The sequence below is a fragment of the Equus asinus genome, chromosome X (genome assembly GCF_041296235.1).
Source record: "Equus asinus isolate D_3611 breed Donkey chromosome X, EquAss-T2T_v2, whole genome shotgun sequence".
Lineage (NCBI taxonomy): Eukaryota > Metazoa > Chordata > Mammalia > Perissodactyla > Equidae > Equus > Equus asinus.
In genome coordinates this window covers 44,655,929-44,683,593 of record NC_091820.1, presented here as the reverse complement: position 1 = coordinate 44,683,593, position 27,665 = coordinate 44,655,929, and the positions used below count along the sequence as shown (strand labels likewise).

General features: G+C 37.5%; 1 protein-coding gene across 18 annotated transcripts in view; it reads right to left on the bottom strand.

Annotated features, from left to right (window-relative positions):
* CASK (calcium/calmodulin dependent serine protein kinase) overlaps window positions 1-27,665 on the bottom strand; it is a 362,261-nt gene that overhangs the window by 219,655 nt on the left and 114,941 nt on the right. For all 18 annotated transcript variants that reach the window (XM_070502071.1, XM_070502072.1, XM_070502077.1 and 15 more), the window contains exon 3: window positions 5,986-6,091. In XM_070502071.1, the coding sequence (XP_070358172.1) occupies window positions 5,986-6,091 (106 nt within the window). The remainder of the gene's footprint in view (window positions 1-5,985; window positions 6,092-27,665) is intronic.

Below are 27,665 nucleotides of genomic sequence, written 5' to 3'. Positions count from 1 at the left end.
TGGATTTCAAGAGGGTTCCTGCCCTCATAACTGAAAAAAAGCGGCTCAGAGTGTCTAAACTGTTTGTGCAAACAATATGATTTATCCTGAACACCTGTTTTCTTTCTGGGAGTCTGGAATTTGGTACACGCCAGGCAGAGAGGGTGGCTACACAAAAAGGCCCCAGTAAAAATCCTGGGCGCTGAGTCTCTAACAAGCTGCCCTGTCGGCAACATTTCACATGTGTTGTCACAACTGGTTGCCGGCAAAAGACTCTCGGAAGCCTGCGCCTGGTTGCCCCTGGATTTCCACCCACGTACCTTTTCCTTTTGCTGATTTTGCTTTACATCCTTCAGGTGCAATACATCACAGCTATGAATGTGACTATATGCTGAGTCCTGTGAGTCCTCTTAGTGAATCATCAAACCTGGGGGTGGTCTTGGGGACCCTTGACACATAGTCCTTAAAACTAAAACACAACTAAATATTTAATATAATGAAGCTAGTCAAAAGAAACGTTTAATTTTAAGAAGTTTATAATGATACAGAAGTTTTTTCTTCAACTAGTATTTATCAAAGGCCTATATAGGCACCCAGCTAGGTCCTTTCATATATCTTATCTTATTGAATTACCTTAAGTGTCAAGTTTCTAATGTTTACTAGGACCAAGCAATATTTTCTGACCATTTCCTATTACCCAGCACCTAAGTAGGCATTCAATAAATATGTGCTGAATGAATGAATAAATAGCAACTTATGTCATTATACATAAAAACAAAAAATCAAAATAGATAAGACTAGCTATAAAAATATGTACAGATCTTCACATAAATTAAAATGCTGCAGTTCAGATTTTTCTTGCTTGATATGAAACAAATACCTTTTTCCCTAAGTGGCAAGTTTGCTGGTAAGTAGTAATCAGTTCTACTCTATCAGTACAAATGAATTTCACAAACAGTTCCTTCCCCAAGCATAAACACCAGATGAAAAAGAAAATTAAATAAATAAAATAAAAAAAATAAAAGCTTTCAGTTTATCTCCTTTGTGAGCTTCAAAAATACAAATTGCTAATATTATTTTAAAAGATGCAAACTATTGTTTTCATGTCAGATATGTTTTAAATCCATCTTTAATTACTGTAAAAGTCTCCCCGTGGTATATGCAACCATTCTATAATAAGGTGATTAAAATTCCTTGACTAGCCAATTTAGGATTTACAGCTTAACTCAAGTATCACACTACTAAAGACAAGCCCGGACGTGTTACTGAGAAATACACATTTAATTTTGGGCGGGGGGAGGTGGTGTGGGGAATGACACCACACAGGATGTCTTCAAAATTGAAACTACATTTTAAAATATGTTTCAGCAAATTGCTGCAGACAAGCCCAAATTTAAATGTAATCCCAAAACAATGGATATAGTGCAAATACATGAACATTTCTAATAAACTACTGTGTGTTGGGGAAAATGACAACATAGTCTCTAATAGTATTACCCCTACTTTAAAGGTCAATCATCTCTTGACCTCCCGCTTCAGGACCCACATTTGCTGAAAGTGACTACCTAGGGCTGGGGCCTGGGTACATGCTTGTTTAATAAGCTCTGCTTAGGATTTCCCAAAGCTAAGTTTTGAAATGTACTATTCTAATCTTTTCCAGCTCTAAAATTCTGCTTCTGTGAGTCTCTGTATTTGAGGATGCTTTAAACTTACAAACCATTTCTAATTAAATGGGTCTCAACTAGTTCTAAGGGTTTTCTAACATGATACGCAACATGATTTGGCCATATAATTTCATTACTTCAGTTTAGGGGGGGAAAAAGGGAGATCTGGTTATAGATAGTCTACAGCAAAGACAAATATGGATATCATATTCAGAAACTCAGTGATAACCCAAACATATTGTTTGGTCTAGCCTTTTCTCCATCAATCAAAATTATCAGAGCTGTTTCCAAGTAGCCAGCAAATAGCAAAGTCAAGTGACCTTATTTCATTAGTTTTCCCTTTCCTTGTCTACTCTGTATGGGTGTCATGCCATAAAACTGTAGAAAGGATCCAGACAACCCATAACCTGAACAACGAGTCCCTGGATACCAGGGGTCACGAAATCTATTGCCAGAAACATGGAACTAATTCTAGAGCAGCTTTGTCTACACTGCAGCTATACAAACAATCTCTTACCTAGCCAGTAGATGGAGGCACACGCAAACTTAATGCTTTGCTCTTTGATCTACAGGACCTTAAATCTTACAGTAATCGATGCGTTTGGTTCTTGTTCATTCGTTTGTTTTAAACCCAGGAGGTCAAAGAGAATGCAAAAAACTGGGCAAGGACAACTATTGAGGTGAATTTATAAAAAATAACAATACAAAAGAACATTTTTATATTTCTATTTTGTTTCTGGCCCTTTTGAGAAATAACTAAGTTATTTTAACTGTGAATTTATAATCTACTTCCAGATCCCTAGAGCTACTAAAAAAATTCTAAATTTAGAAATATGTGCTTTAAAATTCATGTTCAATAAGGGAAAACTGAACATCAACTGAATATGACATGATATTCAAGGACTGTTGATTTTGCTAGGTATGATAATAGTCATATGGTGTGTGTGTGTATACATATATATCCCCCCTATCTGTTAGAAACACAAACAGGAGTACTTATAGGTGAAATGATATTGCTTTAGAAATCTCCATGAAAAAAGACAACAGTAAAGGATAGAGAGAACAAGAATGGCAAAATGTTGATGCTCAGTGACAGGTACACTGAGGTTCATTACACTATTTTCTTTTTATTTGAAAATTTCCAAAATAAAAGGTTAAGAAAATTAAAATGAAAGCCATGTTCTAGTGATTTGGGTTAACACTGGGATTAGGTGACTTGTAAATATGCAACTTTAATGAGGTCTTATCTCAACATATAACCATCAATGAATTATTTCAATCACAACTGAATCTTACAAAATTAGCTATATAAAATCCCATATAGATTCAACACTGAGAAACCAAAACCACCCTGTTAAATCTACTAGAAACAATACCTTACAGCTGTAGAGCACTTCGCCATTTTACAAAGTGAATTCACACAGTTTTCTCATCTAGTTCTCATACTCTTATAAAGATTTTAAAGATAAAAAAACCAGGCTTAGAGAAGTTAAAAGACTTGACCAAAGTCATAGAATTAGTAAAAATGACAGAGTTGGGATACTAACCTAAATTTTATGACCCCAAAGACCATCTTGTCTCTACTATACTGTCACTTTGACCCCTTTGAAACAGATAGCAAACATGGTGAAATTTAGGTGAATTTCTAAATTTTGCTTTCTGTGCTCATTACTTCATAGTATATGATAAAATCTTTTTAGTTTTCGGTGTGAATGAAAATATGGACAGAAACAAATTTCTTCAATAAAGAAAAATTTAAAAAGAATCATAGTATCTTAAAATTGGAAGGGACGTTAGAGGCCCTCTCTAGTCCAAAATTAAAACCTTATCTTCAGCCCCCTTGGATGGATCTAGCTTCAGCTTGAACATTCCTAGTGAGAAACTGTGTACTCTCTGAGACAGCCTGCTGGATTCACGGAGTTAGTCTAATAACTGGAGAGGCCTTCCTTGCTTAGAGGTGAAATCTACCTGCCACTTGTTGATTTTATTTACAGTCCCTGACCCTACATACACTGAAAAAACATATAATCCTCTTACACATGATGATCTTTCAAATAATTGAAGATAGCCATTATGTTCTACCACGGGCTTCTGCTCCGAGGACTCTTTTAGCAGAAAAAGAAAACCAATAGATTATTGGGTAACTGAAGCCTCAGGCTTTTCAATAGCTCTTCCATGCAAGTGGCCTTCAAACTGGGAGTAGCCAAAGTCCTTCCAGGGGATAGGTGAATTAGGATATTTTTAAGGCAATCAATGTCTCTATCTTCATCTGCCATAATCGAGTCTGTCAGAAAATAAGTCTGTGGTCTGCTGATTTTCCTTTTACACCTCCATTCATATGAACCCATCTGAAAAGACAAACTGCTCACCCATCCTGAAAAGCCTGCCTAGCTTCCAAGAGACAACTGGGGAATACAAAGCTCCTGAGGGAGGGAGAGACCCTTGAGAGCAAAGCAGAGAGCTCTGGAAAGAAAGGGAAGAGCCACCTTATTTCTTCCAAACAATATATTCATGGCAAAGCCTTATCTATTTTAGAATTAGAAATCAATAGTAAGAGGATTGCCACAGGGATGCCTATTAACACGAATTTTATTTGAAAAATGAAGTCCGATTTTTTTTTCTGACAGAAAGCGAGTCTGATTTGCCTGACTGGTTTGACAGTGATGACTAGCTCTGCCATTCAGGTCACATAGCAGACATTTTCCATAAACTGAATGAGATAAAGGTGCAGCTCTACAGTTTTGAAGAAAATATTTTTAGAAATATATAAAACACTTAAAATTACATCCTCACAATAGAAGTTTTTATATATCAACTTAAAAATATGTGAGGTGGTACACAGTTTTCAGAATTCTTCTAGTAGGTTTGCCAACAAAGATTCTGAAGGCTGTGACTCTATGACAGAATTTCTAGGCTCCTTCCCACTGTGGTTATCCCCTCTGGAAGTGCGCCAGCATCCTGCTTACTATGAACACTCCAAGAAGAATGAGCAGTGCACAATACAGTGGGAGTGTGGCTTGGTTCTGAATACTATATACTTATAATTAATATAGCTGAAGGTTCTATTTAAAGCTTTTTAAGGTATTGCAACAACTAACTAAAACGTTTACATCTTTTTCACATAAGCAATTACAACTAAGCTCACAGTGATCTTGCACTTATATATTTGAATGAATGAGTTTATATTAACTGATCTTAAATTTCACCTTGTTTCAGCTCCTTTGCTACAAACTGGTAAAATATTTAAAAAATTTGATCTAGATATTCAATGTATTAGCTAGTCCTCCGTGGGGAGCAGTTTCTGCCATGGCTCCCAGTGATCACCACCTCCTGGTATTCGTACCCTTGCGTAATCCCCTCACCTTGGGTGTAGGCTGGATCTAGTGACATTTCTAACTAAGAGAAGATGGCAGAAGTGATAGTGTGTGACTTCTGAGATTAGGTGACAAGACTGACTTTCGTCTTGTTTGTACTCTTGCCCTCCTACTTGCTCACTCTCCAGCTGCCATGTTGTGAGCTGCTCTATGAAGAGGCCCAGTGACAAGGAACCTAAGGAGGCCTCCAGCCAACAGCTCATGAGGAACTAAGGCCCTCAGTTGGCTTATTGCCAACAACCATGTGAGTGAGCTTGGAAAAAAATTTATCCCCAATGGAGCCTTAAAATGACTTGAGGACCAGCCAACGTCTTGATTACCACATTGTAAGAGACCTAATCAAAGTCTCTGATTAAAATTTTGAAGAGAACAGGATGCCATCCCATAAAGCTTTATACAATCTCTTTGGACACAATCATCCAACCAAGTATGAAACTACCCAGTTATATTATCTTATATCACTTTTGTCAATCTTACTGACAAAAATTCTGTGAGAAACAGGTCAAGTGGTTTATTGAAATCAAGATACACTGTTATCTATAGAATTTCCTTCATATGCCAATATGGTGATTATATCAAAAGAGGAAGGTAAGTCTGTTATAGTTTTCAGTTGCCACAGAGGCTTGCTACATGGAGGCCTCTACTCTCATCCCACTCCTCTTCACTAAGACTCCTGTGGTCAGAAGTTTATATTTTGGGGCCTCCTATCCCTCTGAACTCTATGTCCTTTTACAGCCTCTTCTCTGAAGTATGCTAAAAATGCGAGGGTAACTAAGCAGGCCCAACTTTTGCTTCTTGAGCCGCTGTGAACCTCAAGATGAGATAATCTTTTTATTCTTGCTCCTTTAGGTCTTTCTAAACAGATGAGTTCACAACTATTGTTAAATATTAGGAGAAAAGGTTAGCGTTACCCAAAAAACATCATTGCTTAAAACTTTAACCCTTAAGAAAATAAAATGTACACTCACAATTCAAAAACCATGTAAAGCATTCCATCTGAGCTATATGTCTCCAATAATTCTACAATGTGGGGATGTTTCAGCATATGACAGATACTGGCTTCCCGCTTTAGATCTGAAAAACAAACACATGACATACTTTGTTAGGTAGGAACAAAAGACAACCAGAGTGAATGATGAATGAATGGATGTGATCTATGGTAACATGAAGACTTCTCTAACTAAAGAGATGAAATCCCCCATTTAGGCAAAGCTCAACTTTTTACCCTTTAAAATCTTTGACAATATAACTTTTCATATTTTTTACCAGCTTAAATCTATATATATTATAGTCAGCTCTTATTAATAAGAAATATAAACAGCACAAATAAATACTGCCCGCAAACTCTTATAATCAAGTTTCAAAATTTTTAACTTTCTTGATTTGCTAATAAGTAACTCAATTTGCTGTTTTGAATTTTACCTCTTTTTCTAAGTTTTCCCTATATTGGATAAGAATATGTTATCTATTCTTTAGCCTAAAGTCCAGCATTTATAGACACATATCAAGGAACTTATATGGAACGGGGGCAAAAAAAAAAAATAGTATGGTTTAATCAGAAAAGGCACTACTCCCAGCGTCAAAGTCAGAAATTTTTTTACCTCATCTACAAGATGTGTTAGATAATTCATGACACTACCTATAGTGTTATTTTGAAGGACAAATTCAGATAATGTTTGTAAGACTAGTGTGTAAGTTATATAATACTATTTGGAGAATAAAACTGTTAATATCATCACTGTCATTATCACTGTCACCATCATCACACGAAAACAGTTTGGGCACAGGTATCAGTTGCCATGTGTGCATGGAACAAGATAATTAAAGCCTCCCTGTGTTAATAGCGCTGGAGTTTTTGCCTTTTCGCTGATGAATAAAATCCAATGTGAAGTTTTTTTTATTTGGAAGTAGAAGGAAGACAGGTAAAGAAGAACCAAGGCTAAGGATGTACTGCACAAAGCAAAAGAGATAACATCATCTCCTCTCTGATTTATTAACTCAACTTAGTCTTGTCAACAAGAACAATGGCTGCAGATGGAACCATAGAAGACTTACATAAGGGTGGAATGAAGAAAAGAAGTCAGTAAATTAGACAAAAGAGAAGCCACCAGAAAAGGAAGAATCAATAATACGATATTAAGAAAGTCGAGGGAATTAAGGCATGAGTACTTGGAGAAGGCTGAGAAAAGGCTGTAAGATTCAGCCAGATAAGACCGTTAGCACCCTGGGCAACATCAAGTTCTGTGGAAAGGTTAAGTTTGAAGTTAGTATGCAGGAGACAATTACGTAAGAACAAATTTAAATCTATCATGTCTCTCACTGGGCTAAGGACTTAATATGATCATTGTCGTTTACTGTCTTAACACCCAGTGAAGTAGGGATTTTACAGATGAGGAAACTGAGGCTTAGAAACGTGTTCACGATCACATAGCTATCAGAAGGGGGTAGGTTTGAGCCCTGGCCTGTCCAACTCTCAAGTCAGCAGTCCTGCTACGATGCCATGCCGGTTTAGACATGATCCAAGAATCTGGCAGTAGGAAAGGAACAGCAGGGTCAAACAAGGTTTGATTTGTTTGTCTGTTTTTGCTGTTGTTTTAAAGGGAATGTTCTGTGTGTTTCTAAGTGGCAGTGACGAAAAACCCACAGGATCTGGGGTGGGAAAACTTGGTGCCAGTCCTGCCTCTGTCACTGCTACTTGCCAGCCGACTGCTAACCTCTACAAATGCCTTCCTTACTGCTAACGAAATGGGGAAGGCAACAGATGATGCAGGACTGCACTGTCGACGAAACCAACTGCAGAGGGCAAGGGGAAGATTCAGATGAGAAAATGGATGTGACAGGACTGTGAGGAATGCAGCACTGTGGGGCTGAGGGGGTGAGGTGGCTCAGTGTTCACTGTAAAGGAAGAGATCAGAGGCACAGCTAAGATGGTCTCCGTCTCCAAAAGTGGCTGGAAAGGTCCTGCAGGAGAAGAGAGGTGTGAATCAGGTGTGCGTTTTGTGCTGGGAAGTCATAACTATGAGGAAGGATTTTGACAAGAGTGCTGGAGAGCCAGGCTGTAGCCAGACAACATAAATCAGATGCCTGCACAGTTTTTTCTCTCCCTTCAAGAATGTTTTGCCTCTTGATTCTGTGAAAAGCTTAAGAGTTTTATTACCCATTTTTATGTTTCTCTCTAGCTGCCCATTTTATTAGAAGTCACCCTTTTCATACGTTCTGTTTTTACCTGTTTCTCTCTTTCCATTTCTTTCTATTCTGATAAAAAAGGCCTAATTTAACTCAACGCTCTGACATCAGAGTCAAGAGCAGAGATTTAGTGTTTGCCACCACAAAAACTGGTCTTTCCTCCTGTTTTCAGTTTACTATTTTTTTTGCTCCTTTCATGTAACTACAGTGTGTTTCAATCCCCATATTCACATTTGCCACGTGCCACACCTGTTATACTGAAAGACTCTAAGTAGAAATGGATATTCTAAAGACGTCTCCATCTGACCTGCAAATTTTTGCTTGGTATATGGCCGAACAAGCTCCTGGTCTAGTCTATTGCTTACCCACCCTCAAAATGAAGGCAGAATTGCCAGGGACCCTGCCTTCAAAGATTAAAACAATTTAAATATTTGATCTGACATTTCAGGGACTAAAAGTCGAACACTGATTGAATAGCACAAAACTAACAACATACAAACATATTTGAAATTATAAGGGCAATGATGTAAACAATGGCTTAAATCTAGGATAACTGTGGCACCATTTTCCATAATTCAAATATCAATTAAATGGGTGTATTAAATAGCCCAAATTGAAAATCACATTTAAAAAACACAAATGCATTATACAAGCACTCAAACTATAGATTCCGGGAATGTTAAACTCAAAATGTTTGTTTTTAGATGTGAATGTGAATTAAAGATGTATGTATTAAGTGCTATTAATTTCTTGATATAACAAACTAAAAATAGTATTTCCCTACAAATCAACTCATGAAGCAGAGTGGGAAGGAATTCAAAAGTAGGTGATAATAATATGATCTGAAGTTGTGATTATCTGACTGCTTAGAGATACTAGCACAAAACATTCCTGTGAGTGGCCTGACCCAGTTACCATGGCTGTTTTGAAGTGCTGCTTTGTCTGTATTAAGCGGTAACTGGTAACTCTCTACATTGTTTCTTGTACTTTTTAATTTTGTAATTTCTCAGAGAACTTTTAAAAGATTTTTAAAATAATCTATTTCTATGTTTAGTGCCCTTATATTTATATGCCAATATTTAATCAACATATTTCCCTTTAACAGGGGCACTAGTAATATGGAAAGTAATTTTATTTTCTGACCAAAATTTGAGACACACTTAAATCAACCTGTTATATGGCTTGAGAACTACTACTAGTTTCCTAAGAAGTTTGGGCCATCCAGGAACAGTAAAGCAACTGTGCCCTCCAGGGTTTGCCTATCAGTCTGTCCCTCAAATAAGGCAGAGTTAGGGAAGCTGTTTCAGGTGGTCTGTTTTAAACAGAATTTTCCGGGAAAGTATTTACTACTCATTTTACTACTCGTTGTTCTTGTAATAGAAAAATTCTTCATACTATCTTTAAAAGTCGGATGCCACTTTCAGAGTGCCACAACTCTGCAGCAAGCTAAGTTGACCGTGGGTCAAAAGTAATTTGGGTATTTACAAATATGACTGAAGAAAAGAATGATTTCTGACATTCTTAGCATTAGAGTAGCAATCTCAACCTCAATATGTGAACTTAAAAGATCCAAATTTAAGAGTTAGCTTGCCCAGAACCATTGAATAAGGATTTAGATTAACACTGTCCAAAAGAAATATAATACAAGCCATATATATAATTTAAAATTTTTCAGTTGCTACATTATAAAGTAAAAAGAAACAGGTGAAATTTAACATATTTTATGCAATCCGATACATCCAAAGTATTATTATTGCAAAATATAATCATATTAAAAATTATTAATGAAATATGCTACATTCTTTTTTTGTACTAAGTCTTTGAGATCCAGTGTGTTTTATACTTATAGCACATCTCAATTTAGACGAGTCATATTTCAAGTGCTCAACAGCCACGTGTGGCTAGTGGCTACCAAACTGGAATGCTGCAACTCTAGATAAAATGACTTGCTTTAATTCTTATCCTCTCCCAAGTGGGAGTTCTTCTGTATTTCTTACACAGATATTTGTAAAGTCACTCAGTCATTCAAAAAAGAATCTAAACTCAAAGAGATGTGTTTCTAAAAACCATTTCCATAGAAGGAAATCACAGCTTCTTTTAATAATTCAAATCCATCCCTTAATAACTAACTGCAATTTCTTCACTACCGTTAATCTAAATCCTTCATTTGTTCAGGGTTTTTTTTTTTTTTTTGAGGAAGGTTAGCCCTGAGCTAACATCTGCTGCCAATCCTCCTCTTTCTGCTGAGGAAGACTGGCCCTGAGCTAACATCCGTGCCCATCTTCCACCACTTTATATGTGGGACGCCTGCCACCGCATGGCTTGACAAGCAGTGCGTAGGTCTGCACCTGGGATCTGAACTGGTGGACCACAGGCTGCAGAAGCGGAACGTGCAAACTTAAACCACTGGGCTGGCCCCTGTTCAGTAGTTTTTGATTAGTTTATCTTGCTTAATCTACCAAACACGCAAAGAGTAGCCAATATCCACTGTATAGTAGCCCTCTGTACTCTTCAAAATTTATTGAATGACCTTAGACTATGCAGCGCAACATGTGAGAGTTTACTATGTAACATTTGAGATTTTAAGTGCCCCTATATAAGTCCTCATTTAATCATTATAATAATCCTGCAAGATAAATATATCTATTCTCACTTTACAGAGAAAGAAGTTGAGGCCCTAGGTTCAGTGAGATAAATAAGTTGTCGAAATCTCACAACTAATAAGTAGAGGAAGCAGGACTAACAATCGAAGTCTAGCGCTCTTTACGTCACACCACAATGGCTCCTGGGACTGCACGGCTTTTCTATGTGCCCTTAAGACCCAATCACACAACAGTGCTAACGTGGTAACACTGACTTGGGTGACGAGCTATCAAGACTGCTACAGAAGCAGTTTATTTGAGCTACACTGACGATCAGAAACTAGACACTGATCTTTTCATGATAAACACATAAGTATTCTCATTCATTTCCAAACAATTTCCAAGTTCTGTTAGAAACTCAATAGTTAACAAAATTCACTAAGAGCCGACTCAGGCTCCAGATGCACATAAAGAATATTCTAATCTAGTCATAGAAATAATTAGGACAAGTATTAATGTGTTCATTTGAATCAATTAATAACAAAATAAGTAAAAACAAGGGAGGAATTGTACCTTCTAGAAATGTTTAAAATATTGTATTTCTAGATTTACCATGTATCAAATATCTTAATAATGGTCATTCAGATATTTGAGAAAAACTCTAATAGTGGAACTTTATTTGTTTTGGATTTCAGTCACTTCTGCCTTTTCCTTATATCCATGTAATTAACATCTTTCTATTTTATTATTTGAGTCCAAAACAGATTTTCACCAAATTCAAGGTTGAGTAACTCCTTGAATAGAAGACCTTCAGAGTTACATTTTCTGAGAGACAAATAATTTGGTTTCTTTTTAACCTAATGTTGGCTCTTATCCACAAATGACTTTTTAAGCAAATGCTCTTCTCTGGAGGACATCTTAACACCTCAGAAGATAAATGTTAGTTAAGATCATTGACCTGGTCACCTGTAATTTTATTAATATCTAATCAGTAAGCTCAATGATTTATGGTACTTCAATATTGGTTAGGAATGACCTGGAGGTTTTAAATGTAAGTCCCTAGAAAATAAATGGCACTTTAGATAATTATTCACCAAACTCATCCTAATGAAGAGTGAGAGGGAAGACAAGTAGTTCACATAGAAATTGGTATTATATTTTACAGCTGATAGTTGTTTACAAATATAGGGTTGAATTTAGTTTAAATCTGGTATTCAACTCGACAGGCTGCTTAATATATTCATCACATTTATCAGAACTGAAAATTCTTCGGGAAATATATTACCAAACCCCCTTAATTTGTAAATGCTTAATACAGTTAAGATTGATTTCTAACTGATACTTTTGCCTATTTAAGAAAAAATTTTACATTAATCGAACATTCTCAATTAATGGTACACTGCTTCCTTTCTTTATTCACCTGACAGGTGATGTCTTAGACCATAGGATTAAAGAAATATGGGCAAGAATTCAAAGAAATGAAAAGCTGTTTGGATTTCTTTTTGTCTGTGAAAAAAGATAATAAAATGCATAGGGTGGTAGTGAAATGTCTAAAAGATCAAAGAAATAATGAGTTTGCAGTTAACCCAGATTGGTGTGTGGGCCTGTCTGGGCCTCCGGTCATCCACTAGTTGAGAAGGTCAACTTTCCTGATTTATAGGAAGATAGCTTCATTAAAGCCAACCTGACCTGTGTTATTGCCAAAGGCAGCTGAGATCTTTAGTCTTCAAAGTGGTTATTAGATAAAGGTGGAACTCAGCAACAGAATTTGACTTTGCTACTGTAATCCTTCCAAGGTTCTGCTTGGATCCTTTTCTTAAAATGTCATATGGTCGTTAATTTTCAGTACACCAAGGAAAATTGTTGAGTCAATAATGACTTTCATTTACTTATTTGTTATTAATATTGATTCAAATGAACACATTAATACTTGTCCTAATTATTTCTATGACTAGATTAGAATATTCTTTATGTGCATCTGGAGCCTGAGTCAGCTCTTAGTGAATTTTGTTAACTATTGAGTTTCTAACAGAACTTGGAAATTGTTTGGAAATGAATGAGAATACTTATGTGTTTATCATGAAAAGATCAGTGTCTAGTTTCTGATCGTCAGTGTAGCTCAAATAAACCGCTTCTGCAGCAGTCTTGATAGCTCGTCACCCAAGCCATTCCATTTCAAAATGGTACTCCTAACTTTACAGAATCAGAGAAATACCAGTCTATATTTCACTTACTTTTCAATATGAAAGACTTAAAAAACATACATGTTGGGAGCATGAAGGAACTTTGTGGGATGACAGAGTATACATACTTACTGAAAATCATTAGACTGTACACTTACATGGATTCATTTTATTGTGCAAAAATTTTTATTCAATAAAGTTTAAAAAGAAAAACATTGCAATCAGACAGGAATTCAACTAATATGTCTAAGTCAAAAAATGTTATTCACATACCTGTATTTTACACTGTCCTAATTATGTTATCTATATTTACCTTCTATTTTTATTTACTTAGTGATAGCTGAGGAGTTCAACAAAGATATGTGGCAGGATAGGCTTCCTTACCTCCCACTTCCCCCCACACCTTCTTCCTCCAGGATGAGGCCAGCCCAGAAAATACTGCCAGGAGGACCAAAATTCTCCCCAGAAAGCAATTTATAGTCTGTTTTAACATATAAATAAAAGAATGATTGAGGCCGAGATTTTTTTATGGCATTGTGAAATAATTATCAAAGTTTTCTTTTTTTTAAATAATATGGGTTTCCCCATTGAGCAGTAGATTCATTTTCTCAACAAATTTCATAAAAACACTAAAAAACAAATTTAGAGTAAAAAATAAGTACCAATATGTGACATTTATTTTGAAAAGGATCAACAAAAACAATAAGCTAATTGTTTTGATAAATAACAACTTAAAATCAGGGATTATGGATAACCCTGCAGACTCATGGCCTCAACCACCAAATTATTTCTGTATTTTATTTTGTTGGTCTGCTAAAACCCAGATTTGTATGAATAGCTGCAAATGACTAACAGGTGTGTGTAACTTAAATAGCTAGCCTTATAGTCTTAATTTCTTAAAAAGTGAGCAAGAAGCTTCAAAGAGTAGTAGCAGAAATTTTTTGTTTCAAAGTGGAATCACTGGCTGGTTCAAAGTGGCAGAAAGGAGAGGATACTTTTTATACACAATGAAACTCCAGGCTAAGGGAAACATAGGCAGTTCTGGAAAGGCCATATCTTTCCTTTTTAAAATAAAATTTTAAGTAAATAATATATTGCCTTCCCCTTAGAATAAACTGTCATCATTTAATCTTTTCTATAAAACCAGGAGGTAGCATAACTAAGTGATTTTTAACTCATCATTTGATAGATCTGTTAATGTGATAGATACTCTGCCCCAGAAGATTTTGCAGTAAGATTTAAGGGAAGCACAAAAGCTTAAGAAACTGATCTAGATACTGCTGTCCAAGGATCAAGAGCATGAGAGATAATCACCTAACCCATCTCCTGGAGGCCACAGGAGCACCTGTTGAGACTGGAAAGTCATAGAAGCTAGCGACTCCCTGTATACCTAAATAACGGGCACAATTTGAGGAGAACCATGACTTACATAAAAAACGTTAAGTATATCCCCTATATCATTTTAGCCTCTGCGCCAAACCTAGCACTTTATTGTGTGAAATGCATGAAACCACCATAAACTATGCTTTTCTTCTTTTTATTTTTGGAAAAATTACAAAAAATTCCCTTGGAGACATTCCATGTGGCTCAATTTCCTGTTTCCCATCTTGATATCGAAATAATATGAATTCCTTACTTATTAGAGTATAATGTTCACATACATAAAATAAACATATTTTCTATTTATGCTAAGGGTCTTCCTTATTTGTTGTGGGTTGAATGCCAGAATATACAATTTTCTTACTCTTTAAAGAATGTACATTTATAATCAACCTGCATTCTTCCTTGACCTTTTTCTCAATAGCTCTTTTGCCATTTCATCAAACTTGGAACATAAGCTTCCTTAAAACCTGAGATAGAAGCAGAGGCTTCCAGCATCTGATTCACACACAGTTAAGTGCAATCCTAGCAAGGCAGGATGCTCAGAGCCAGTAAAAACAAGTAGAAGGAAGGCAGGCAGGGCCTTAATCCCTCTTCACTTAAGAATCATTTGTCACTTAGTAGTAACAAAAGGCCTAATTCACGTCTCAAAATTATGGGAAACAAATACAATCAATACCTTTTAGTCATTCCAGATAATGGCTTATTTCATACAAGTGACTCTTCCAGAAAGGTTACCAACTCATCCTGGTTTGCCCAGGACTTTCCAGTTGTAGCACTTAAAATTCTATATCCTAAGAACCTGCCCTGGGTCCCAGACAAACCAGAATGGTTGGTCACCCTATTTCCACAGAGCTGGCACTTATCTTTTCAAATGCTAACACTCTTCTGCAGGGAGATAGTTATGATATAACACAGTCATGTACCACATAAGGACGTTTCAGTCAACAAAGAACCTCATATATGATGGTGGTCCCATAATATCAGTACCATATAGCCTAGATACGTAGTAGGCTATACTGTCTAGGTTTGTGTAAGTACTGTAGGGGAGGAAGAAACTTTCCTTTACCTTCTAGGTTCTTCGGGCTGGTCTAAGAATTAAATTGACTTGAGAGAGATTAGCAGGAGAAAAACAAACAAAAGTTTAATAACATGTATACATGGGAGAAACCCAGGAAAACCAAGTAACTCGCCAAAATGGCTGAAGCCCTCACCTTAAGCACCATCCTCAGCTACAGACAAAAGATGATGTTGGGGGTGGGGAGAGTCAGGGACTTCAAAAGGAAAGAAGGCAATTCACAGGTAGGGAAAAAGGAGCAAACATTTGGAAAACAAGCATTTGTTTGGTCACACAGAAAGAGAAGAACACAGAGGGGAGCCCAACAAACAGGCTTTTCTAGGTTCCTCCCTGTCTACCATCTGGTTCATGTTGTGCTAAGGTGATAGCTCACTTCCTGAGACAGGTTTTTTTTAATATGAATTCTTCTAGGCAGTTAAGGTGGAGGTAACAAGAAAAACTTTCTGAGTCTTTTTTCTCTTAAAAGTAATCAGCCTAAAATAATCCTCATGTTAAAGAGATACATTTTGGGGTGGCAAATTTTGTTCCCCTTCAGTACACTCTATGATGTTCGCACAAAGACAAAATCGCCTAACAACGCATTTCTCAGATCATACCCCTGTCGTTAAGCAATGCATGGCTGTAGATAGAGCAACAGATTTGTAGTCAAAAGACATGTCTTTAAGTCTTGTCTCCATCACTTAGTAGCTGTATATACTTGAACATCAGTGTCCTTATCTATAAAATGGAAAGAGAAGAGAACAGCTCCCACACTGGGTTGTAGTTAGCCCTGGATGGTTAATAAAAGTACATGAAAGTGCTTGCTATGGTGCATGACACAGAGCATGTGCACAGGAACTTTTGCTTCCTTTCTCTTTGACCATTTTTGGTGGAAATAATTTTTTCCTACCTTTACCAAATGTCAGTCAAACCAAGTTTGATGACAAGAAATTGGCAATGTCAACATCCAATTACTAAACCACACTGCTATATGGTTCTAAACCTACTTTTACTTTGCAGTTTTTCATCTACAGTTTTTTGGGAAATCATGTAATATAGCTCATAAAGAACTGAATCTGAAGGTGACTATAGGATTCTTTGGAAAACAAAGTAAAAACAGGTGTACTTGACGTGTCTAACAATAAGGACACTGGTAAACAACAACAACAAAAACAGAATCCATGTAGCTGCATGTGTGTGGCCTACTGACTACCAGCATCAGTGTTCTTCCAGATGGCCCTTGGAGTCATCCTCACACCAACTACTAATTCTCCTCCACTTCCTATATGCAGGTGCCAAAACCTGTCATTCTATTTCTGCAATACCTGTCAAAACAATCTACTCCTTACTGTACTTACCCTAGTTTCAACCCTCGTGGATTCTTGTCTGGATCATAGCAAAGATCTCTTAATGAGTTTCTTTGCCTCCAGTTCCTTCTTTTATTCCACTGATTAAATTGTCATCATAGTTTTTACTCTAAAACAGGAATTATCATATTACTCCAAAAACCTTCATTGCTCCCCATTCCATACACCAAGACATATAATCCCTCAGCTCAGCTTGGAAAGCCTTCCAAAAATGATTTTAAGTCAAACAACTTAATGGGGATCCACAGAGCTATTTAGCAACATAAATGGAAACAGAACCTAGCTCTCCTGCTTCTTAATCAAGCAGTTTAGGTTTGCTTTCTTCTTCTTCTTCTTTTGGATGTTACACATACTACACTCCTTTCCATGTTCCTCCATCACCCTCCCTGACCCCCATCCTGAACTACCTGCAGCTTCTGCAACCTCCCCTACCCATGCTCTCTATGCTCCTGAAAATGCTGCTCCCTCTGTTTGACATTCCATGCGCTTCCTTCTCTGCTGGTAAACCCCAACTGTTCATCCAAATTCCACTCACACTTTGCCTCAAAGTTCTCCTTAACAGTCTCCCCCGCTGAGGTAGGCATGCCCCGCTGTGATCTAACAACCGGCCCCCCCCCCCCCCCGCATGCCTCAGTATCGCAGCACTCCCCAGACTATACTACTGCTGGTGGTTTACATTCCTGTCAACCTGGTGCAAGGTGGCACCAAGCACACAGAACTCACTTGACCAAGGTCTAGTATACCTTCAGTCTCGCATCAAAGTATATCTATCACTGAATCAGAGAGTGTTAGAAATGGGAGAGACAGTAAGAAGCCATCATCACATGCTCACATTTTACTCATAAGGAAAATGAGGCCCTAGGAAGGCAAGTGACATGCCCAAAGTCACACAGCTAGTTCACAGCACAATGGGAAGATGAACTCAGGTCTCTGATTCCCAATCTAGGAATCTTTCTGTTACCCTAGGCCCTATTAGAAAAGGACTCTACAAGTGTCCAAAATTTGAGACAATCTATTCCAGGTAGCACATACATACACTGACTAAAGCATTTTCAGAGAACGACCAAAAAGTGCCATCTACTTGGAGATAACTGGGTGCTAATGTTATTCTTTATATTGTATTACCATGACTGAAAATGGAAAACTTCAAGGCGCCACCACTACTGAATGCACTGGCTTTCAATAAAGTAATATACGCCTAACATTTCTATGTCACTGTATAGTGTAAGTACTATATTATTTAATACTATAAATTACATGGCCAAAAAATGTCTTGTTTTCAAAGAATACTTAAGATTTAAAGTTTCCTGTAGATTTTAACTAATTCTTAAGTCTATTTATATGTGGATCTTGTCTTTGGTTAATTATTCAGAAGTAATTTTATTAGGTTAAATGATCACAATTCCAAAAGCAGCATTTATGAAAAGAGCACATCTTGTTTTCTTCCACTAGAGGACACTAAAGATCATATTATAGCTAGTTAGACAACTAATATCACCAAGATCTCTGGCTGTAGACCATATTAGTGGTCTCGATAATACAATACACAGATGAGATGATTATTGGCCTTTGACGTGTCTAACAACAACAATAACCATCAGCTAACATTTACTGAGTGCTTACTATGAGTCAGGCTCTATTCTAGATGTGTCAACTCATTTAACCCTCACAACAACTCTAGGAGGTAGACGATACTCACTTTACACATGAGGAAGCTGAGGCAGAGAGCAGTTCGGTAACTCATCCACAGAACTAATAAACTGCAGAGCAAGGATTTGAACCCAGGCAGTCTGGCCCCAGTACTTATGCTCTTAACACTCTGCTATACTGCTGCTTAGGTCAATAACTACTCAATTCTGAAGATGAACTTTATAGGTAAAAGTTATTTCTCCACATTATTGCTAAAAATTGAAATAGAAAGTTTCAAAGTACAATCAGAGCAAATTTCAGTAATAAAATCATAATAACTTTCAAGAAAATCTTAGTTTAGCTCTTTCAATTCAAGACACCTGGTTATATTTTTGAAAAACTAGCTTTCTATAAGATGCGGAATCATTAGAAATATGACTAGGCAAGTCTTTCAGAATGGCTGTGTGAGCTCAGGGAAACCTCCTCCCAGAGAGAGAGAAATTTAGCTGGTCAAAATTAACAATCAAAGTCTCTGAAGATTGATCAAAGGGTTTACAACAAATTGAGAAACATTTAGTCAATAAAATCTACAGAAACTCGGTAAGAACAATGGGAGGCTGTGGCATTCAAGATTGGGACTGCACCGGTGCCCCAGAGCTCTGCCTTGTGGAGAAGTGTTCTAAGGGGCCCAGCCACTGAGTGGAGATCAGCTCTGTGAGGTGGAAGAGCTATTCGGGGCAGACTTTGCAGCTGGTGAACATCAGAAGATCCCATTTCCCACAGCTGCATGCTGTGGAAGGCCTATATCAAGTGGGTGGTAGAAGCCAGATAGCAGTGCCCATCCCTCTGCCTCCCCAACTCCAGCTAAATACAGATTTATCTGGGTGGAGCAGCCGGTAAAGAGTGTAGTCTCCCTTTCCCCACACTGCTCTGTGCCGCAAGAGAGCTACAAAGGTGGGCTCAGCAGCCGCGTGGCAGCTCCCATCTCCTTCAACTTCCTAGGTAGAAGAACTAGTCCAAGTACATTTAGCACCTGGTGAACAGTGGCAGATGTCATCCTCCCTGACTGTGGGTGTGGGAGATCCATATTAAGTGGTAGTAGCAGCCAGGAGGGGGCACCAATCTATGCTTCCCCAACTCCAAAACACACAGCTCTGGAGCAGCCAGGGAGGAGTGAATTCCCCATTTTCCCCAGCTCTCACTCCACACTGCAGAGATTCTGCTCTGGGGAGGTACAGCAAGCCTCACAGACTAGCAAACCCTGTCCCTGAACAAGTGGCTCGATTTTAATTGCATCTGACTATGGAGCAATTTATATCACAGGGCATTGTCAAAAACAATAGTGCAATCAGCTAGCAATTAGTACAGTGTGATACCAAGAGAGGTAGGACCATTGTAATGAGAGATCAAGAGAAGAGATAGTCAAAGAGAATCCAGTTAAATCTATAGTCATTCCCGATAGTCAGGAAGGTTGTGCACATGCCCAAGGCTGCTCCCTCTGGAGAGGGACATCAGAGGTTGCAATAAACTAGTCCAGCAAATCACTAAACAAATAAACAAGCAAACAAGAACAACAAGCCCTGGAGTGTCAGAGGGGTGTCAGTACCCAGAGCTGCTATAAAAAAAGTTAGGAGACATGCAAAAAACAGGAAAGTGTAACCCTTATATAGGTTGGGGGGAAAAAAGTAGAAAATAGAAACTGCTTTTGAGGGGGTCCAGATGTTGGACTTAGCAGAAAAGATTTCAAAGCAGCTACTTTAAGTGTATTCATTGAACTAAAGGAAATTCATGTTTAAAGAATTAAAGGAAGATGTGATGACAATGTCTCATCAAATAGAGAATATCAGTAAAGAGACAGAAATTATAAAAAAGAACAAAATTTAGTATATTCTGGAGTTAAAAGTACAATAACCAAAATGAAAAATTCACTAGAGGGGCTCAAAAGCAGATTTGAGCTGGCAGAAGAACCAGTAAACTTGAAGATAGAATGAGAGAGATTATGTATTCTAAGGAATACAGAGGAAAAAAGAATGAAGGAAAAATAAACAGAGCCTCAGAGAAATGTGAGACACTTAACACATTATCATATGCATAATGGGAGTACCAAGAGGAGAGAGAAGAAAACCTGAAAAATATACTAATATAAAGATTGAATAAATAAACAAATGGGAGAAAATAGACAAACCTCCCCTGTAGAAGATATTCAAATACTAACCAGGTTATCTGATTCTGTTCTTGAAGACTTTGTGAATCTGTTTCTCTTTGTCTACCCCAGTTGCGGCTTAGGAGGTAGTTGAGGCCATCATTTAGCTTGTCTAGATTACTGCAAAAGCCCTCCAATCTCATCCTTATACTATAGTCAAAGAGTTCTTTCTAAAATGAAAATTTGATCATGGCTGACTATAGTCCCCTATCCTGTACTCAAATTTTATTCCCCTTAGATATGGCTTATTGGTCCATTGGAGTTTTTTAGAGTCACTACAGAACTTATTTTTAAAAAGAAGTTCCTGGCCCATACTCCATACTTACTAGACTGGACTCAGTGAGGAAGGGGCCCAAAGATCAATCAGCGCTCTCAATAAGCACCACCCCCCCTTCTCCCCAACAATTCTTCTGCACAGTCAAGAATGAGAACCACAGTGAACTGGCCCCTGCTTATGTCTTTATCCTTAGCTCTTGTGGCTCCCAGAAAGTTCCAAATGGTGATCACTATGTGACCAGAGAGGGCTATCTTGTAGGAGAGGGTAACTAGAGATTCATACAATATAATAAATACATAACACATATAACAATTTAGGGAATCATAACTCAACTGCATGAATAAGTAAACGAATACTTCCATTGAAGCATGGTAGCCTAAATGCATGCATTTCTCTTCTACCCTTTGAAGCTCAACCAATATTTCAGTAATGGAATTAAAAAGGCATAGACTCACAAAGATAGAATGAGACAAGAGGCAGCAGCATACTAGATAGATAAACAAAATCTTGGATGGTAGAGAGTAAATGGACAAAGTTGGCAGATCAGAGAAAGCTGAAACCCAAATGTGGCAGCCCTTGCGATGTGACTCAATCTCTACAAGGATTGTGACTGACTGACACCCTCAGGCGCAGCACTGTGAATTCATCACTGTGTTCCCACCAACACCATGCTTCCCACAGGCTACTCTCAGCCAGTGACTAAGGGCAGCAGGAATACTAAGGCAGGCTTATTTCTAGGAGACAGGGGACTCTCATGGCCAAGAGTGGCTTGAGGACTTCCAATAACCTTCACCAAAACTTTCTTGGAACTGCCCTTAGTCTAAGATTTTTTCCTACCCTTTCTCCTCCAAAGGAGTCAGACCTGCATAACCTGTGATGGCTCTCCCAGGCTCCTCTGGCTCCCTTCCCTTTCATTTCCACTCACAGGTAGTTTCCCAGTAAACTGATTGCACATCTAATCCTTTCTTGGCATCTGCTTTTTGTAGAACCTGAACTAACAAACAAAGCTTGCAGCAAGGCAAGCCAGTAAGAAGGAAGCTGACATACCTACCAAAATGTTCCCAAGAAAGGTTTAAGAAAAGGAAGCAGCAGGTATCTTTGAAGACAGGGGTGCATGGTGGAGAAGAAAACAGGAGGACTGGCTGAACCTTTACAGCAGCAGTCTGACCCTACAGATCCTTGAGCAAGCAAATTATCCCTCCCTCACTCTTTAGAGACTGTGGACACCACTCTCATAGCTCAGGTCAAAATGAGGTGCTGTACTTAAACAGGGGGATTAACTGTAAAAGTCACATGTTAAATAAACATGCTAAAATAAAGACTCTCAGCCTCCTTCCCAAAAGCGGCTTCTGGAACCACCGCAATCAGGCTTAGATGCCCACTGTGTACCGCCACTCCCTGCTCTCCAAATACACACATTCCTACACACACAACCCTAGCCCAAGGTATAACATTGGAAGATTGTTCTCTGTCAACTGACCTGCTTAAGAACAAAAGACCTACACATACCGGTATCCACAGGGGTCATGAAAAATGGTCCAGTCCTTGTCAGATCATCTATAATTAAGTTACCCATGTATACAGAGCTTCCAGCTAACTATTTACGACTTCCTTCTTAAAAATAAAAGAACAGCCAAAGATAACTAGGCATTTGAAGAAAAGCTCTAAAAAGAAAGGGACTAAAACAAATAGAAAAAAAGATTTCTGAGGAAACCATTTCCTGCATAAACTAAGGCAAAGAAAATTTCAAAAAATTTACTATTTTGAGATAGATAAAAATGATATGAAACCTATGAAACAAGAATAGTAAACTATATAATACTAATGATTTAAAAAAGAAACATTCAAGGAGGGGGGGCATTGAAAATAAAAAATGAGAGCCCAAACAGGAGATTCAAACAGAAGGGTCAGAAGATCAAGTTGAGGAAATATCTCAAAGGAGAACAAAAAGACAAAGAGGGGGAATTGGGGAGGAAAAGGCTGGAGAGAAAGATCAATCCTGCGAGTCCTGATATTATTTGAATAACAGCAATTCAGGAAGGAAGAACAGAAAAACTGGAGGAAAGGAATTTATCTAAGAAATAATACAAAAAATTTCTCTGAACCGAACAATGAGTTTCCAGATTCAAAAAGATCTCCAAGAACCCAGCCTAATGACTTTTAAAAAGGCCTACATCAAAGCACAGCATTGTGAAATTTGGGGGTATTGGGGTGAAGAGAATATCATTAAGGTTTTCAGAGAAAGAGAAAAAGGGCCAGGCACTGTTCTAAGTGCTTTACTTATGTTACTCAATTAATTTTCTCAATAACTTAGAGATTGGTAAGATTATTATGTCCAATTTTTAGATGAGAAAACTTAGGCACAGAGAGGCTAAGTGACTTGCCCAAGCCACACAACTGGTAAGTATGACATGAACCCAAGTTTCTGGTTGCACAGTATAAGCCTTTATCCATATGATATACTTCTCCAAAATTCTAAGGGAAAGTTACTTCTAACCTAGAATTCTACATCTAGCCAAATTATCGAATTGTTGAGTAGAATCAAGACATTTTCAGATATCCCAAAAAATGCATCTTTCCTCCAGAAGTTACTAAAAAAGACACACTACCAAAACGAAGATGAAAGTTGAAAAAGAAAATAGGAAACAGGGAATCCAGTACAGATGAAAGGCAAAGAGAATTCCCATGATGACAGTCCAACAAGCCAAGACAGCAACCAATTTAGAATGAAACAGATAGACGAAGGGCTCGCGGAGGGAGCTGTGTTGCCAAGAAAAGAATCGAATGCAATAAATTATCCAATGGGATTGATGTACTGAGAGAAGTCATATGGTTCAGTGGGCCAGTTTGGGGATGAATTAGCTGTAATACATAGAAAATAAAGCAATCGAAGAAATAAGTTAACTATTTACTTTAGGTATAACAAATTACATAAGAAATAATTACATTAATGACTCAAATATAAATAATGTTATAAAAATGGAGGGGGGAAGTGAGGAGGGATGGGGGTAGCAACATAAGAGAGCTACATCCTTCATAGCAGTAAGTCAGTAACTGATAACATAGTCATGCACCACTTAACGACAGACATACGTTCTGAGAAATGCATCGTTAGGCGATTTCATCACTGTGCGAACATCACAGAGTGCACCTACACAAACCTAGATGGTACAACCTACTGCACACCTAGCTCTATGGTACTAATCTTATGGGACCACCATTGTATATGCGGTCCGTCACTGACCAAAACGTCATTATACGGCACATGACTGTATCTAAAATTATAAAATCAAGAAATAGTAACATAAGCATATGTTGTCAGTTATAAAAGGAACAGCAAAAAATCTTTAAAGCGGTTGCCTCAGATAATAGACTGATGAGGTTGGAATGAATTAGGACAGAAACTGCCTTTTGTTGTCGTTAGAAGTAGTATGATTTAACTTTTAAAATCTATGTGCTTATATTACTTAGAAAAGTACAACAAACATACATAAGAACCAGAATAAAACTTATATTTAATCCACCAAGAACCATATATTTATGACTATTGAAGAAAGAGAAGACATAAGTAGAATCAAGATGGGTGAGGTTTTGAACATTTACAAATTAAAAAAACTAAACAAAACAAAAACTTTACTATAAGGAAAAAGTAAGTGCTGCTTGCTATAACAGCCACTAGAAAAAAACATACAACTATGTTAAAGATGCCAAGTAAATATATAGCTATCCATTTTTTGGAATTTTCATTTATAAAGTGTATGATGTACTTTTTTCATTGTGTCCTAACTCATTTCTTGGACTTCAAGGCATACTCCAATTTACAAGAGCATAAGTTATCCATATATTAAGAAAAAATAGTATAACAATGATATTCACGTGATTTGAGGAAAAAAATTCAATTGGTCACATTCTCCCACCAATTCCCTATGACATACTCAACTGGATTTAGATTGCTGGAGCTGGATGCAAAGATTTTCTTACACAGGTGTCCACCCACCATTTGTTGAATATTCATTTACATATACATAGAGATGCATACACATTTAAAATACAACAGAACAAAAACCCTTAAGACATAGAAGACGGAAAAGAGGGAGAGCATAGCTGTGAAAGTCCATCTTTCTAACTAAAACTACTAAGGTGACACCAGGGATCTCCGATAAGCTTGCTTTGTAAGAAGTTCAACACTGGTCATGGCTCTCCACTTTTTTTGGGAACTGTTATTTTTCATATTACAAATTAGAAAGCTCTTTGTAAAGGAAAACAAAGCTGATGTGATATGCTGGGGCTGCAAAAGCATTTCAGCACCAACAAAAGGAAGCAATTTCAAGCCGTTTAATTTGTTGTTTAAACTTCATTTATTAGGCAATTTAGTGTTTGTTCTCCTCTACAGTATTAAAAGAAAAAACCTTTTGGTAAAATAACAGAAATTTAAAAAGCATCATCTAAACCGTGGTAAGACACATTCAGGTCTTGGATACTGTGAACTAAATATGAGGCTTTGTCCTGTAGACTGATGGCTCTCCCACTTTAATATCAGCACTCATTTTATCCTACGCTGACTTATAGGTCGTTTAATCCACTGGTAATGGAGTACTAAAAACCACAATTAAAATTGTTTTCTTCTTGTTTTATTTCTTGGTTAATTACAACGTTCAAACAGACCACTGGAAATAACTCCCTTTTAAAATTCTCAGTTTTTCCCATTTTTATCCTTTCCCTTTTTTAAGAAAAAATATGGCATGGGTCTCATTAATGTCGTTAGTTGTGATGCCTGCTGAGAGAAAATGCTGACTTCGTGAGCATGGAATCAATTTTCTGAATTAAAAACGGGTTTTGTGAGGCTACTTTTTGCATAGTATTTATTTTCTCAGACGCCTTCACTGTAGGAAATGCTTTAATTACTGTGGTAGGTGCCAGATTACCAAATCTACATTTACGTAATGAAATCACACGAAACTTCGTGACACGTGTTCCTTCACTGCTTTCAGCCATTTAGCCTTGCTGCGACCTCCAATGCGTGAGGAAGCATACAAGGATCTTAAAGAAGTTTCCTTCCCCAGGAAGACTAGACAGACAACATTTCCTACCTTTATATTTGTGGATTTGGGGATGAAGGTTACTCTTGAGTGAAGCAATGTATAATGAATGAAAAGAGATGAGAAACACAGAGAGCAGACGAGGAGAGCGGGGGGGAGGAGAAGGGGATGAGGCCACCATGTGCAGAGTTTAGGAGCCACTAGGTTAACAGGTCCAGGACAGAATCACTGCGAGGAGCCAAACAATACTATGAAACAATGGCTAGGCTTCAGGGCCACCACTGGAGGATAGGCAGAAGAAAAGAAAGGAAGACCCAAGGTATAACGAAGATTACTCTGAGGAAAGACACCAAATTCAAAGATGCAAAGCCCAACCCAGGATCCTGAGATAAAATAAAGAGGGTGCTCCCAGGAGCCAACACAGAGATAGGAAGGGCACTGCCTAGCACAGATATGGCCACTGCTGTGACAAAGTACCTGCTGTGAAAGCAGGACAGCTGCTTTCAAAAGTCTGGGCTGGCACTCCCACATGGCCATCACATACAGTCTTCAGAGGAAAGTTCACAACCTTATGACATGGGGCTATTAAAGAATAAGGAATATTGCAGAGTGCAGAGAGGTGAGGTGTAGAATAGGAACATGGTACAAAGAAAATGGTTAGAGCAATACAGGAAAGAAAGGGCTGCTGGGCAGTATAAGTACATTAATCCAGACCAACTGGAACATTCTGACTTTCTAGGGACTGAAATTAATAGGGAATATTTAGAAATAGCATACATTCACATGACCTACTTCTCTGCCACAAATTTTATGATCAGATATCTAAATATTTTAAATGTTGGGATGCATTCACTAGGATGCTTACAAATACTACTGAAATAATATTAAATGAAGAAACAATAAATGACAAAAAACCTTCTGCTCAGTGTTTTCTAAAAAGTAGACAGGTAAAAATAAAAATAAGTGTTACTGGGGGCCAGCCCCATGGTGCAGTGGTTAAGCTCTGCATGCTCTGCTTCGGCCCCAGTTCACGAGTTCAGATCCTGGGTGTGGACCTACACTACTCGTCAGCCACACTGTGGCGGTGACCCATATATAAAGTAGAGCAAGACTGGCACATGTGTTAGCTCAGGGCTAATCCTCCTCAGGAAAAAAAAAATTGCCAGATCAGCTACTGTATATCAGGGAGAGGTATATATTTTTAAAAGTATTTTAAAATTCCTTGTTTATTTCAAAATGCCATGTATTACATTTGATAGATGATATATACAGCAGATAATGTTTACCAAATTAACATTTTGAAGACTGTGAATCCAATGGAATATTTAAAAACAAAGGACAATCTGTATATTTTTTGTTACGGAGTGAACTCCAGAATATATATTATTTAGTGAAAAAAACGAAGATGCAGAGTAGTGTGTAGAATATGTCCCTGTTGACACAAGAAAGAGGGAAGTATATGTATGTGTTTACAAATACATACATTTATAATTTTTAAGAAAAGACAATGAAGAATAAACCAAAAGCTAATGAAAATGATTACTTCTGGAGGAGGGAGGTAACAGGGATGGAAAATACACTTCTTTTTTTTTTACAGTTTGCTTTTGGAACCAGGTAAATGTTTTACATAATTATAAAACAAAATTGAATCAAATTTTTTAAAAACCCAGTATCTATAAATTAAAATCAAAATAAAACAAATAACTGAATAATATAGTAAGTTGGCAACTAAAACACAAAGAGAA